Source organism: Raphanus sativus, chromosome 6 (genome assembly GCF_000801105.2).
Source record: "Raphanus sativus cultivar WK10039 chromosome 6, ASM80110v3, whole genome shotgun sequence".
Lineage (NCBI taxonomy): Eukaryota > Viridiplantae > Streptophyta > Magnoliopsida > Brassicales > Brassicaceae > Raphanus > Raphanus sativus.
Window position 1 is genome coordinate 51242488 of NC_079516.1, and position 14488 is coordinate 51256975.

General features: G+C 33.8%; 2 protein-coding genes across 4 annotated transcripts; one reads left to right on the top strand and one right to left on the bottom strand.

Moving 5' to 3' along the window:
- The first annotated feature begins 6723 nt into the window (after positions 1-6723).
- Positions 6724-9188, top strand: LOC108836639 (uncharacterized). The gene is made up of 11 exons (XM_018609776.2): positions 6724-7135; positions 7210-7297; positions 7376-7467; positions 7550-7668; positions 7747-7862; positions 7943-8070; positions 8155-8241; positions 8362-8422; positions 8515-8555; positions 8640-8760; positions 8837-9188. Exons 1-11 carry the CDS (start codon positions 6768-6770, stop codon positions 8894-8896), a joined length of 1281 nt encoding a protein of 426 aa, XP_018465278.2. The 5' UTR covers positions 6724-6767; the 3' UTR covers positions 8897-9188.
- LOC108836638 (U4/U6 small nuclear ribonucleoprotein PRP4-like protein) lies at positions 8995-11652 on the bottom strand. 3 transcript variants are annotated; one of them, XM_056989124.1, is made up of 7 exons: positions 11586-11652; positions 11385-11466; positions 11133-11217; positions 10347-11043; positions 9743-10199; positions 9455-9652; positions 8995-9374 (listed from the first exon to the last, which is right to left on the bottom strand). In XM_056989124.1, the coding sequence occupies exons 3-7, from the start codon at positions 11182-11184 to the stop codon at positions 9180-9182; spliced, it is 1599 nt and encodes a 532-aa protein (XP_056845104.1). In that variant the 5' UTR covers positions 11185-11217; positions 11385-11466; positions 11586-11652; the 3' UTR covers positions 8995-9179. The 3 variants fall into 3 exon arrangements, with proteins under 3 accessions (XP_056845104.1, XP_056845105.1, XP_056845103.1); XM_056989125.1 differs by having other exon boundaries at positions 11556-11608; XM_056989123.1 differs by having other exon boundaries at positions 11385-11486; positions 11586-11602.
- Between the last annotated feature and the right edge of the window lie 2836 nt (positions 11653-14488).

The following is a 14488-nucleotide window of genomic DNA, read 5'->3' on the forward strand; positions in this document are numbered from 1 at the left end:
GAGCTTTTCACATTCACATAGGACAGAGAGATGGGTTTATCAATAGATTCCGAGAGAGCAAGTATTGAGTTCAGGCAGAAAATCCTCACTCCAGCATTACCGTGATGGAGCCATGGAGATTTGACAGACCCAACGTCGTGCCTCTGGTCCGTGAAGTCTAGTAGGCTGTGTAGAAGTCTCACTAGTGATTTCCTGGCTTCGCGGGGAATGTGATATATTTGGTTGAACGTAGTTTTTCTATGTATGTATGTATTGTATGTTTATTTTATAAATTTATTGTATACCTGCTTCTACAACATCTATTGTGTATTTATCTATCTTATTAAAGTAAAAGTACTTTAAGCTTTTGTTTGGTAACATGCATAGTAGTTTTTAAAAAAAATTAAATTTTGTTTGGTAACAAAGATAGTAGATAATTTTGTCTTTTCCTTATTTAAATGATAGATTTAAGTATTTAATGTATTTTCCTAATTTAAATAATAGATTTTTTAATAGAATGAATCTTAACCAAAATAAATTTCCTAATAGATTTTTTTGTAACATTTAATAGTTTTCAATATTTATTAATAAAAATAATAAAATAAAAATCACACATTAAAATCAATTTATATATCATATAGATAAAATATAAAATATTTATTTATAAATTGTTAGTATAACACTTTTATAATATAAGTCCAATTAGTTATAAATATTAGATTTTATATGATACACTGTAATATAATAGACGGTTAAAATCACATAATATAATTATTTAAAGTAATATATATAAAATTTTTGTTTTAAAATGTTATACCAACAATTATGTAATACATATTAATTTACACACACACACACACACACACACATATATATATTATATATATATATATATATATATATTATCATTAGAACAAAGAAAAAAATGGAAGTGAAAGCAAATATTTATACGGCCACGGGTAAAACTATAGAAATAAACAAAAATGGCGTAAGATTTTTTTTAACAAATTTATTTTAATTTCAAATATGTTTATATATTTTATGTATTTATAAATTATTTTATTTGTTATTAAGAATGCTAAGATTTTGGAATTAGAAAAAATTATGACCCATCTCTATATTATTTTAATTAGGAATTTAAAATTTATATCAGAATATTTTTTTAAATTTTTAATTTTTATTATAACTACAAATGTTAATTTTCAATCTAAATTTATGTTTAAATATTACAAATATATCATTTATAAATAAAAACTAAAAACATAAAATAAATACCCGCCCGGTTGGGCGGGTCAAGATCTAGTTATTAATTATAATTGTTGTGTGCTTTAGATATGTGTTGAATTGGCCCCGAGTAGATCAAACTATGCGTAGAAGTTTGGTTTTCGATTTGGTTTTGGTTTAGTTTTTTTTTCCGTTTATATATTTTTTATAGATTTGTTTATGTTTTTTATAGTTTAAGAGATATAAGAATCGTTCAGTTATTTATAAAATTTGATTCGATTTTGATTTGGTTTGGGTATAATCCTAAGAACTAACTAAGTATCTGATAACTTTTTTATTCGTGTTCGGTTCTGATTTTTGGTAAATTGTAAATAATTTAGATAATAATTAGATCTTTGCGGTTTTCAGATTAAATATCAGGTAATGATAATGATTTTTAATATTTTAAATAAAGAATACCTAGGTAATTCAGTTCTTTTAGGTCATTTGATTTTTTAAAATTAGATTATTTTTTGGATATGCCAGATTTTTCGGTATTTTGGTTTATAAGTATTATTTTTATTTTTGGTAATTTTAAAATTAAATATTATTAATAATTATAGGTTTATAAACTGTATTTTAAATATTCTTGTATCCATTCCTCAATTTGGTTTAAGTTCGATTTTGGTTTTCGAAAGAAATCCAAATAGGTTTCTAAACAAACAAAATATTATTATTTTGATTTAAGTTAATTAAACCTTTTATTTTTTTTCTTTTTAGAAATCAACTAATATGAAAGAGATAAGTGGCTAATGGAGTCCAATGAGTATCCATAATTTTTTCTCTAGAGAATTTTAGAGCATCATCATCGACGGATACGGTGAGTGGTTTTAAAAGAAAAAATTTAATATTTTGATTATTGCAAGTCTTGAAATATTAATAAGGTGACGTCTGTTGCTTTAATGTTTCAACTAGATTTTGACCCGCCCTTAAAAGGGCGGGATTATTTCCGAATAATATTATTTTTTATTTTTATTGCGTATATACTTTTAAATGTTACTGATGAAATGTTATATTCAGTGTACTGTAACCCGGTCCAGACCCGCAGTTAAACCGATAACATCAATGACTCTATATATAATCTCGTTAAACTCTATTTAAAAGTTATATTAAACCCACAATTTTGTTGTAATCTTTATATTGGTAAAATTTATTTTATTATTATATTTTTGGTCAACTTTATTATACAAATTAACTATTATCATTCAACATGTCTTATACTTGATAAATAAATTAAAATTCTAAAAATATTTAATATAAATATATATATTAACTTATGAAATTATTTATTAGTTTATATATCGTACTTTAATATTTTTTTTAATAAGTTGAAGTATGTTGTAAAATTCATTCATTTATTATATTATGTTATTTTATAATTTAGAAAATAGTTAATAGATGGATTAAGTAGATAAAAAGTCCTTCTATTTTAATATTATTGATTTTGGGATAGATTTTATACATTTAATTTTAAAAATTAAATTTGATTGATCCGCAAGTCAAGGGAAAGGAATGATTTTGAAAATTAATTTTGTGATTTAGTAATAGGTAATATTATAACTGTTTGTGTGATTCAGTTTCCCAATCTTTTTTTTTTTTGAGAAAATTCCCAATCTTATAATAAAGATTCTTCATTGATTGTAATTAAAGTTGATATGGATATATTGGCTAACTCGAATCTCATATGGAAGCGTTCATTTTTGGATAGGTTTTATATATCCCCTTTCTGAGCTTTGTCATTTTTTTGAATTATTCATGAAGTTTACTTGGTGTCGATATTGCAGGAGAAATGATATGGTAGGTAAAGCAAAATATTGTCTACCTGGAGAACAAAAGCGTAGCTTTTAAATTATTTGTTTCCTTTGTTTTAGTTGGTTTTATGTAGTTTAGGACAACATTGAATATGTGGAAAAGACAAATGTTTTTTACGGTAAGTTAATTAAATTTTGAATGGCATTTGGTTGTAAATTTTATGCAAATCTAAGGGGTATTTTTTATGTGTACTTCTGTTTTAATAAAGTAGATGGTTCTAAAACTCCCTAGTTTAAGAAATTTTGCTCATTTTCTTTAATGTCTTTATGATTTTATCTTTTTTTTTAAGTTAAGAACTTCAAAAACCAGTGTTGGAGCTGCTGTTTTTTTTCTTTTCTTTTTGAACATACACATCTTTTCAGACTTTTTTTGTATTATATATGTTTCCATATATGATATACGATAAGTTGAACAAAAATAATAATATGATATACGATATATGCATGTTTATGTTTCCTCTTTAAAAGACCCTTATGTCTCGAGTGTGGTTTTTCTCGTTCAGACCACATCCTTACCTATAAACCTTAAAATTATAATAGTTCAATTCTTGGATGATTATATTAAGTTTTCTTTATTTTCTAAATGTTTACATTCGTATACGTGCTTAGGTTTCACTCACGTCGAGTGTTAAAACGGAGTATTAATTAGTAGACAAAAAGGGTTTTAGGTATAGGAAGCTTCTTTTCCAAAACTAAAGCTACATAGATACTGGTAGAGGTGAAAGGAGGCCAGCCCTGAAGAATTATCAAAAGATGAAGGGAGTGGTCACGTTTCTGTAACTAGCGAGAAGACAACTGGCAGGGGTGAAAGGAAAAGACAGCATATTGAGGATACTATGCTATTGGTGGACGTCGTAATAAACAAAGACAGTTAAAGTCTTGCTGCAAATCCCTGGCCATAGACGCTATCCCTCCTGCCCCAATTACCCTTACTTTTTTCTTTGCTTTCTGAATTTCTTTTTTGTTTGTCCAAGTGTTACCGTTCATTATTTTCCACGTTTGTTTTTAGTGTTTTTATTTTTCGTTTTTTTCATTGAAAACCAAATTCATTTTTAAATGTCTTAAGTTCCTATTATTTTTTTCATTTCATTGTGTTAGTGGGTTTACTCTTTTTCTTCTTTTAGTTATAAAAATAATTTTAGTCATATTATTTGACTAATTTTTTTAATTTTTTTAATCAAAGTATATATAACATGTTTATATATTACTAAGTAAAAATTATTTATTAACTAAATCTTTAGCCTCTACTCCAAGATCCACTACTGATCACCTCCAGTCATGGTGTGAGTCAGACTCAGAATAGTCAGCTTAAGAGGGCCTTTATCTCGTCTCCCCCACTTGTCCCTTGCTAGTTGATAATTTTTGAAGACTTTGTAGCCCAGTCTTGTTCTGACTCATTTTCTTCATCATTAGCTTTTGTAGTTACTCTTTGGACTTTATTTGGGTTCTGACACTATCTCTTCAATACTAAGAAAGCTTATTTGTTAAAATACAACAGATTTTAATTTCCTACCAACCTCTGGTATAATACAGGTATCAATGTCCTTAGCCCTGCGTAGATAGTTGGATCAGTTTTGCACCAAAGAGTATCTATTAATCCCGTTTGTGTAGCAATCAAGCATTGGAGGGATTGACTTAAACAAGATTCCGGTGAAGAGGGAGTCAACTGAAAATGATGATATATATTAGCAGTATAGTACTATTGTGTATATAGCTTACGTGTACATGATTTACAGCTTACATATACTGTACATAGTTGGATCAGTTTATACTTGTATATATATAAAGGATTATACAGACTTGTTATATTTACATGTAAGTTATATGGCCTATATACACAAACTATACTGCTAATAATATATATATATATATAAGTTCTCTTCGGGGGTTGCATAATGGGAACGTATTGCATGCATGTATTGTTTTTTTTTTTTGAACTTTGCATGCATGTATTGTTACGTCGTAATATATATATAGGAAGTTTCGTTTCCAAAACTAAATCTACGCAGATACCATCTTGGTTAAGGAGCCTCAATCCTCGCACATACAATAGTAAAAAAGCTTAAGGAGGATATTAATGATTTACATGTGCTTGTTGCATACATTTGTTTTATAATTTGGTAGATGAAAAGGTAAAAGTCGATATTGAGGCTAGTTACTGTTGAGATAGTAATTACCAAATGTGGTGTGTCTCAATCCTCGCACATACAATAGTAAAAAAGCTTAAGGAGGATATTAATGATTTACATGTGCTTGTTGCATACATTTGTTTTACAATTTGGTAGATGAAAAAAGTAAAAGTCGATGTTGAGGCTAGTTACTGTTGAGATAGTAATTACCAAATGTGGTGTGTCTCGATGACATCAGCCGAGATTTCACATGCTAAGGACCTGGGATAGAATTTGCCAATTCGGGGACGAACCGACCTTCCTTGCATCTTCCTCAAGCAATTTGTTTTGCATTTATACTATCACCCCTTCTTCATGACACTCTCTCTATTCATCACATCTCTTCTCTTTTCTTCTTCACAAACCAAAAGAAAAAAAACAAAATGTCATCTAGTTCTCGTAGTGGTGCTTGGGACGATCACATGATCCGTAGGTACGACAATGCGGTTGCGAAAGTTGGAGGGAATGATAAGCTTATTAAGGAGATAGCCATGGAGCTTGGTGTGCCAGAGAGTGAAGTACAACGTGAGGGACAGAAGTTGAAGAACATTGGGAAGAGCAAGAAGGGAAAGGTCAAGAAAAATGCTTGAAATGGTTTAAGAAACATAAATTATATTTTATATGATCGGTTAGTTTCTTTATCTTTCTTCTTATATTCTTCTCTTCCTCATGATGATGTTAAGTGAAACATATAAAATTAGTTTGTGGTTGTAAGGGAAGTGCTTATGGTTTAAGGAACATTAAATATATATATTTTATGATGGTGTGCTCTAGTTTCTTTATTTCTCTTTTATTTATGATGATATGAATTTGGATTGTAAATTGATAATATGCTTGATCGAACCAACCAAATAAATATATGCTCAAAGCCAGTGATTAAAGAGTGTTGTAACCGAGAAAGCAATGTTGAAACTGAAAGGGGGGTAGGGAACAAGACAAGTCAAAACCAGAGTACAAAACATCACCGCTCAAAACATTTACAGACCTAAAAGAAAACTCATACATGTTCCTCTAGTTCGGTACCTGAGAACAAAATGTCCATCAGAAACCTTACAAACCGAAAACACTTCTCATTTAACTTCTCTCAAAGTTTTTAGTACCTTTGTGTCGAGTCCAACAGATCCCCGTACACATACACATACTCTTTCTGAGCTTCCAATCTCGATGAAAAAGCTGTTTCACGGACAATGCATGAATGACTCTGTTCTTCCACAATGTGGATGTTTCGGTTGCAAATGATATGTACTTGTTAGAAAAGCAGAAACGTTAAGCAGAACAGCTTGAGGCTTTGCCTTGTCTTGGTTCATTATACAGCAATCGAAACAACCCAACAGGTGAGAGCATCTAATCACCTCGGAGGCTTTCTATTGTTGGTCTTTAAATATTTAAAATCCAACTTGGACGACACGTGTCATATTACATCAGAATGGCAGATTCCTATTGGTTCAATGACGCCAAAAAGTGTTCAATCTTTCAACGAAACGTAGCTTAAAACCAAATCAAGACGCGAGGGAAAAAACCGAATTCAACCGAACAGAGATCCGCCATGGCAGCTCGTAAACGACCTTCTCCGACAACAAAACCCGACCCGTCAGAGCCCAAATCATCTCCATCGGATCAGAAGACGACCCGGAACACTCCCAGCGACGACGTATTCAATCTATCCCCACCGAAACTGGGAACGATCTCCGTGATCTCCACTCTCCTCTGCTCACTCTATCTCTACCTCCTCTGTTTCCACTACGACGTCGACGCAGAGCTGAAACGCCCCATCCTCATCAACGCAGGGCTCAGCCTGGTGGGTTTCTTCGTCACGCTCAAGATGATCCCCGTAGCTGCCAGATACGTTCTGAGGCGTAACATGTTTGGTTTCGATATCAACAAGAGAGGAACGCCTCAGGGAGAGGTTAAAGTGTGAGTCTTTTGATTCGAAAGTTGCTTCCTTTTACATGTTTATTATATTCATCAGTCTTTTTTTTTGGTCACAGGCCTGAGTCGTTGGGTATTGTTGTTGGTGTTGTGTTCTTGATCGTGGCGATTATATTTCAGTACTTCAATTTCACTGAGGACTCGAATGTAAGTCTGCTTGTTTTGTTTGACCGATGATTCTGTTTTTTATATCAGTGTTAATGAATGTGGTTCTGTTCTGTGTAGTGGCTTGTGGAGTATAATGCAGCGTTAGCATCTATTTGCTTCATGATCTTGCTTGGGTTTGTAGATGATGTTCTTGATGTCCCTTGGAGAGTGTAAGTTTCATTTTTTTTTCTCTTCTTCTGTATTTTGTTTTGATAATATTCACATGACTCTTTGTTAGTTTTTAACCAGCAGGAAACTTGTGTTGCCGTCTTTTGCTACGCTTCCATTGCTGATGGCTTATGCTGGACATACAACTATTGTTATACCGAAACCTTTAGTTGGTTATGTTGGCTTGGAAGTGCTTGATCTAGGTACTGATTCTTGTTGTAGTATGTTATCAATGTTACACTTCCATGATTAGTAGCTAAGTAGATGTTTCAATGTTGCAGGACGGATGTATAAGTTATATATGGGGTTACTTGCTGTCTTTTGTACAAACTCTATAAACATTCATGCTGGTTTGAATGGCCTTGAGATTGGTCAAACTGTTGTTACTGCATCTGCGGTAAGTCCTATCTATAAACATTCCACTCACTGTTCGTTTTTTGGGTTTGAGATGTGAATGCATCCAAGTTATATTTGTAGATCCTGATACACAACGTTATGCAAATCGGATCATCTACTGATCCTGAGTATCACCAAGCTCATGCCTTTTCGATATACCTTACTCAACCGCTGATGGCAACATCCTTGGCATTGCTTGCTTTCAATTGGTAAAGCCATCTCACAAGATTTTCTCTTTGAAACTTATATTTTCTAACTTTGTTGAAGTAATTCTTGCCATCTTCTGGTGTTAGGTATCCTTCTTCAGTTTTTGTTGGAGACACTTACACAGTCTTCGCCGGAATGACTATGGCAGTTGTTGGCATTTTGGGTCACTTCAGGTATATTTCCGACGTACTTCACTATTACATGGAAGCTATTTACTCTATGACCTTCTTATAAACACATCATAGTAAATATTCACCATTTGCAACTGATATTTTGATATTTTGCTTTTGCAGTGAAACCCTCCTCATCTTCTTTCTTCCCCAAGTCCTGAACTTCCTGTTGTCGCTTCCTCAGGTTCATATCTAAATACACTTCTCTCCAGCAAACTTATAATCGTATAAACTCATGTGTTTAACCATCTAACGTACTATATATGACTTTTGCAGCTTGCTGGCATTGTGAAATGTCCACGTCATCGTCTCCCAAGGTAAACCATATCTGTGTTCTTACCATTTGTAGATTGATTTGAAGAACAGAAACATCACTCAACTTGTCTTTTGGAAACATCCAGGTTTGATCCTGCAACCGGATTACTGACCGGAACAAAAGATGGGACGCTCGTCAACGTTTACTTGAGGTTGTTTGGACCTAGATCAGAAAAGTCTCTTTGCATCCATCTTCTTGTTTTCCAGGTAACTCTCAAGATACATGTTCATCACCATTTTTGTAGCATGAAAATAATCGATATTGGTTTTGTTTCTATTTCAGGCTCTAGCTTGCGCCTTCTGTTTCATACTGAGATACTTTCTAGCTGGTTGGTACAAATAAATTTGCAACCTGAAGAGTCTTTAGAAGATTCTGTCCCTCTGTTCTTAAGACAGATCACACATACAGAACATAACTTATCTTCCTTGTACAATCTGATATAGCAATGTAACTTTCTTTTGTTCGACTATTAGCAAAATTTTCAAAAGACAATGTATCATCATCCTGAGTTTTGTTAATCCTCCACAAGATTGCAAATCAATAACATTTTAAAGATTCTCTGTAACAAGTTAATCTTTGAACCCATTGTTGCTTTCTTCTCACGCAAATATGATGAATAAAGAAACTAGAGATCCATGTCCATTGTTTCCCCGCCTCGATCTTCTTCTTCTTCGTTGCTACTGCTTGTCCAAAGCTTGATGGTACGGTCGTGTGATACAGTTGCGATACACGAGCTATCTGTAGTGATATCTAGAGAGGCGACTTTTGATTCGTGTCCTGCTAAGCTTTTAACAAGCGAGAAATCTCTGCCTGACCATATCTGGTATAAGACAAAATGTAAAAAAAGGATGAGAATCAAACTATAAGCAAATGAAACAAAAGACATAGGCAAGGACTTGCATTGACTTTCATGTCGTATGATGCAGTGGCCAGGAAGTAGCCTTCTTGTGGTTCATACTTCACTTGAGACACAAGGTTAGCATGAGCTGGTATAATGTACAATGACTTTCTCATTCTTAAATCCCAAATACGGCACTGATTATCCTCACCACCAGATGCTAAGTGATATCCATTCGGAGAGAAGTTCACTGAGAGAACCTAGAGAAGTATGAAGAACAGAGGAACATTAGTATATGATCTCGCTTTTGGCTGAGTAAGAGGATCAAAAGGAAAAGAACTTGGTCTTACCGGTTTGATGTGTCCTTGGAAGACGAGAATACTCCTACCAGTGCGGAGATCCCAAACCCGTGCAAGCGAATCAAGCCCAGAGGAAGCTGCTAATGCTCCATCTTGTTGGAATGCAATTCCATAGACACTGCGACTGTGGCCTTCTTGCAACAGCAGCTCTGATCCTGTGTTAATATCCCACAATCTCCATGTTTTGTCAAAGCTTGTTGTCCCGAGGTACTTCCCTGATGGGTGGAAGGCAACACGTGCAAGACGATCCAAATGACCTTCAAACGTTTGTAGGAGCGTTCCATCAGTTTTCCACAACTTTGCAGTTCGATCAGCAGAAGCAGTTGCTAGGCAATCATCCACAGGGGAGAACACTACATCAGTTGCACGTTCTTTGTGATCCTTCAACACAGCAATCTTGTTTGTAACTTGAGGCATCTCCCATAATTTAGTGACTCCACTTAGAGAACTAGCCAAAGAAAAACCAAAAATTACTAAACAGATGTGCATCACAAGCCAAGAACCCAGAGAGTGTAATGCTGATGCAAGTATAAGGGACAAATGCATTTAGACATGAATATAAAATTATATGCTTGAGAGTGAGAAGGAGATATACCATGTGGCAAGTATCTTTCCATCTCTTGAGAAGGAGCAGCCAGTTAAAGGACGATCATCCCCAAAGTTACTGCAATCAAGAACCATTCCTTTAGCCTGCTTTAAAGCCCACTTAGTCTCTGCATCCACATCTTCATCAGGATCATCCCTCCTCCGCTTCGCACGCTGAATCCTTACAGCAGCTCTCTTCACAGAAAACTTGGCAATATCTATTCTAGCCTCTCTAAGCTCCTTTGGCCCCTCAGTGAAAAAAGGGTACTGAAGTTCTTCATCTTCCACTTCCTCTTTTGGAGCCGCATCTTCCTCGTGAGCCTGAAGCAGTCTATCCAACTGCCCGCCGATATCAAGCCTAGCCATAAGCTGAGCCAACCTAGCTCTTCTCTCCATCTCCTGTTCCCCAAATAGAGTAATAGGCTCCCCAAGCCGTCTAAGCCGGTCTCTAACAGATCTGTCGTTCGTTGGCACTGCGATAGCAGCAGCACGACGCTTTATAAGCAACTCCTGCATTGCCTTCTCTTGTCTTTCTCTGACCTGCTTACTCTCTTCAGATATCACGTAATGCTCATCCTCTGATTCAGAATCCGAGTCGCTAGCTTTGTCTCCACCGTTTTGTGGTGGCCTGAAAGTAGGTGGACGTGCAAGTGGTGGAGGATGTTGAACCATCGGTATTGGAGCCATTGGTGGTATAGTAGAGACGCCTGTAAAGGCGAAAATTTTATGAGCGTTAGGGATTCAAGTACGCATAAGCTTAAGATGAAACAATGAGTGGGAATGCTGATAAAATAACCTGGAACTGGAGCTGCTGTGATCTGAGCGTTATCTTCCTTGTTGGGTTCCATGTTTACACAAACACAGCAATCTAGACAAAGACACTGGAACAAAAGGAACAAAAAAGAGAGAAGAGTTCCAGATCAGTTCTCATGGATGTGTATTGTTCATACGACCAGTAAATACTCTCTTGGGAATTTAAACGAACAGTTAATAGTCAACATTTAGTTTCATTATCACCTACTTATGTCTATAAAGGATAGATTTTTACCGGTAATCTCTGAGTCACGTTACTGTCTTCGAGACCTAGACACGAAAGAAGGCTTCGCAGCTGATCTGAGCTTTGTGTTTTCCTGAGGAAGAAAGCTATAAACTAATGAACAACCCAATGGGTTAGATATTTGACTTGCTGAGAGACAAGTAGAAGCGAAAAGAGAGAGACTTTTGGAATCCAGAGAAGCTTTCTTCTTACCTTCTTCTCTCTCGGAGAGAGAAGCAGAACAAAAAGACGAGCGAAGAAGCCGAACTTTACAAAACCGACTTCTCTGAACCCGGCGGATCCAGATTAGACCCCAGTTGGGCCTTACTGGGCTTTATATTTTTGGTCTTTTGTCAACTATTTTTGGTCAATAGGTGGGCTTCGTATATTACAAAAGTAGCCATAATAATAAAAACAAGCAGAAAAAAAATACATTTGTAATTTCTTCTGGTGTGTTACTTAAAACTGAAAATTGAGGTAGATTATTATAGACTGGATATCTGCTCTCTTTTTATAGACTATAGTTCTACCATCTTGTATACTTTTACTAAGCATGACCTGGCTATATATTTGCATATATTATCAACAAATTTGCAGTTTTGGTTGTTACAAAAACATAGGCTTATGATTCTCTTACAAGCCGTTTTTAGCTTCTTTTGTTTTAATAGAGTACTAGATTTTGATCCGCACTTTCAAAGCGCGAGATTATTTTTAGTTGATAAATTTATTGATCCATTTTTTTGCTTACTAATATGTATAGGCATGGACGGTTGGGTTTCAGTATTTTTATAGTTCGGTTCTAGTTCTAATTTTTGGTTTTTTGGTACAAATATATAAGTACCATTGGTTATTTGTGAATCTCGATTTAATATTTTAGTTGTTTTTGTTTGGTTTGGATAATAATTTTAAGAACCCATTTTGAGTGTAACATATGTACATTGTAATACGATATATACATATTGAAATGGTTAAATGATTTGCTGTAAAATGTAAGAATGCCAAGAATTTGCATATTTGTTTGTTGTAGATTATGGTAAAATATTGGTATATGGGAGAAAATATAGTCGACACATTTTTTAGTATTCTACAATATAAAACTATGATCTATTTTTTATAAGAAAAGTGATTGAAGATGGGCCGTGTTTACTATAGTAAACTATCAAGAAGAAAACTAAATAATATGGGTGTAGAACCCGGCCAGTAAATTATACAACGTGGGATTCAGTCGATTTTTAGATTTTGAAATGGTCCGAGTATGCTCGGATACGGTATGTATAGTTATTATGTTTTCTGGATATTCCCTTAATTAGATAGATTTATTTTAAGCAATGGCATAACTTGTAATAATATAGCAAAACCAATGACAAAATCCTATGATTCCCACATAATTTTTAAAACGTGACATACAAAAAGTTACATGATTTCAGGCTTTTGAAATCTTGTCTCCTTAATGCTCTTGTTAGTTCCTTCTGGTGTTAAGTCTTAAAAGTTGGCTAACCCCACAATCTTTATCTCAATTCTCAAACAACATAGTTAGTTTTTGGTGAGTGGTATATTTGTCAAATGAGTCTGTCTAAGATTCACGATATTGATATCCTACACTATCATACTAGTATCCATGACACAAGCCGAGACATGGGTTTAGAGGAGGGTCCGGTCTCTGTACTGCATGCGGCTCTTGACGTTGTTTTTCCCTAAAGTTGTTCAACCTTGTTTTTTTTTGACGAAGTTGTTCAACCTTGTTTGAGACTTCGATTTCAAGCTCAGCCATTGAGATAGAATTGATGGTTCCTCTTCTTCTTCTGGTTCCCACACTTAATTTGCATGTTCAATTTCTACTTCTTTAAGATGTCATTTCGTGTTATATGATATCAAAGTCATTTTCTTACTCCTGTTACTTACTTTCTATCTAGTGCAGTGGTTGAGGAAGATAATCCTTTTTCTATAACCCTCAATAGACAATAACTCACTTGTCCCTATCGTTTGAAATACTTGGGACTTGATGCTTTGTTGAATTTAATACACAAGCTTACTGTTATGGTTTGTGCCCACTAATACACAAGCTTAGCTTTAAATTATTCGGTCACATATGATCATTAATTACTTTTACTCTATTTTTTGTCTAATATAGTAGTTTTTCTTGACCTTGATTATAAACGACTGTTACATGGGGTGTAAGATTATGCCTCTGAAATGATTGTGTTACAAACTTTATGCAAATGCTTATCTTTCATATTATTCAATGGGTCCAAAGAAGACTGAGTTGTCAGAAACTGATTTATTCTAGAAGTCAATGAAAACAGTTCATGAGCTGTTGCAGGAGACGCTCTAATGGTACTTTCTGTAGAGATATAGCTTTCTTAGTAAGCGCGCGGCTCTCAAATCTTGAAGCTAGCGTGCAGAAGATAGTCATTTTCATGAACCTAAGAGCTTCTCCAACGCCGAGGCCGAGGACAAGTTTTTCATGATTATTTTATTGAAAACCCGAGAAAGTGAAGTAAAAAGCCATTTTTCATTTCGACTTAATATGCGGTCAATGCCATAAAGTAGAGATAAATCACGTAGAGTAATGATTAAATACGTTTGTGGAGTCTAACCTTATTTTTGCGGCAATAGTAGTGGTTTAATAATATACTAGATTATGATCCGCGCTTTGGAAGCGCGAAATATTTTACGATGAAAATTTTCACTAATAACTTAACAAATATCTTGGTAACTTTTAAAGAGTGTATTTAAAATATTTTTGCATTTAAATCAGTGTTTCTAAATTCAACCCGATTGTGATTATACCGGTTAATCCGGAGATCTGACAATTCAATTTAGGTTTTTAAAATATTCATATTAACAAAAATCACTAAAATCCGAGACTAACCGATTGAACTGATGGATGACCAATATGTAATTTAATTTGATTTAAATTGTAATAGTTTCATAATTTGTAATCTTATAATCTAAATTTTAAAGTTCATTATTTTGCAATTTATGAAATTATGATGTTTCTACAAAAATTTTAAGAGCAAATGATAGATATAAAATATTAAGATTAATTATTGTATTGTTTGGAAACATTGATAGTAGTATAAAAATATATTGTTTGGAAACATTGATAGTAGTAT

Coding starts and splice junctions, on each gene's coding strand:
- LOC108836639 (XM_018609776.2), top strand. CDS start 6,768: ATGGCAGCTCGTAAACGACCTTCTCCGACAACAAAACCCGACCCGTCA. Junction 7,669..7,746: donor CTTGGAAGTGCTTGATCTAG/GTACTGATTCTT, acceptor TCAATGTTGCAG/GACGGATGTATAAGTTATAT. Junction 8,242..8,361: donor GGCATTTTGGGTCACTTCAG/GTATATTTCCGA, acceptor TTGCTTTTGCAG/TGAAACCCTCCTCATCTTCT.
- LOC108836638 (XM_056989124.1), bottom strand. CDS start 11,184: ATGGAACCCAACAAGGAAGATAACGCTCAGATCACAGCAGCTCCAGTT. Junction 11,044..11,132: donor CACAGCAGCTCCAGTTCCAG/GTTATTTTATCA, acceptor TCGCCTTTACAG/GCGTCTCTACTATACCACCA. Junction 9,375..9,454: donor CATACGACATGAAAGTCAAT/GCAAGTCCTTGC, acceptor GTCTTATACCAG/ATATGGTCAGGCAGAGATTT.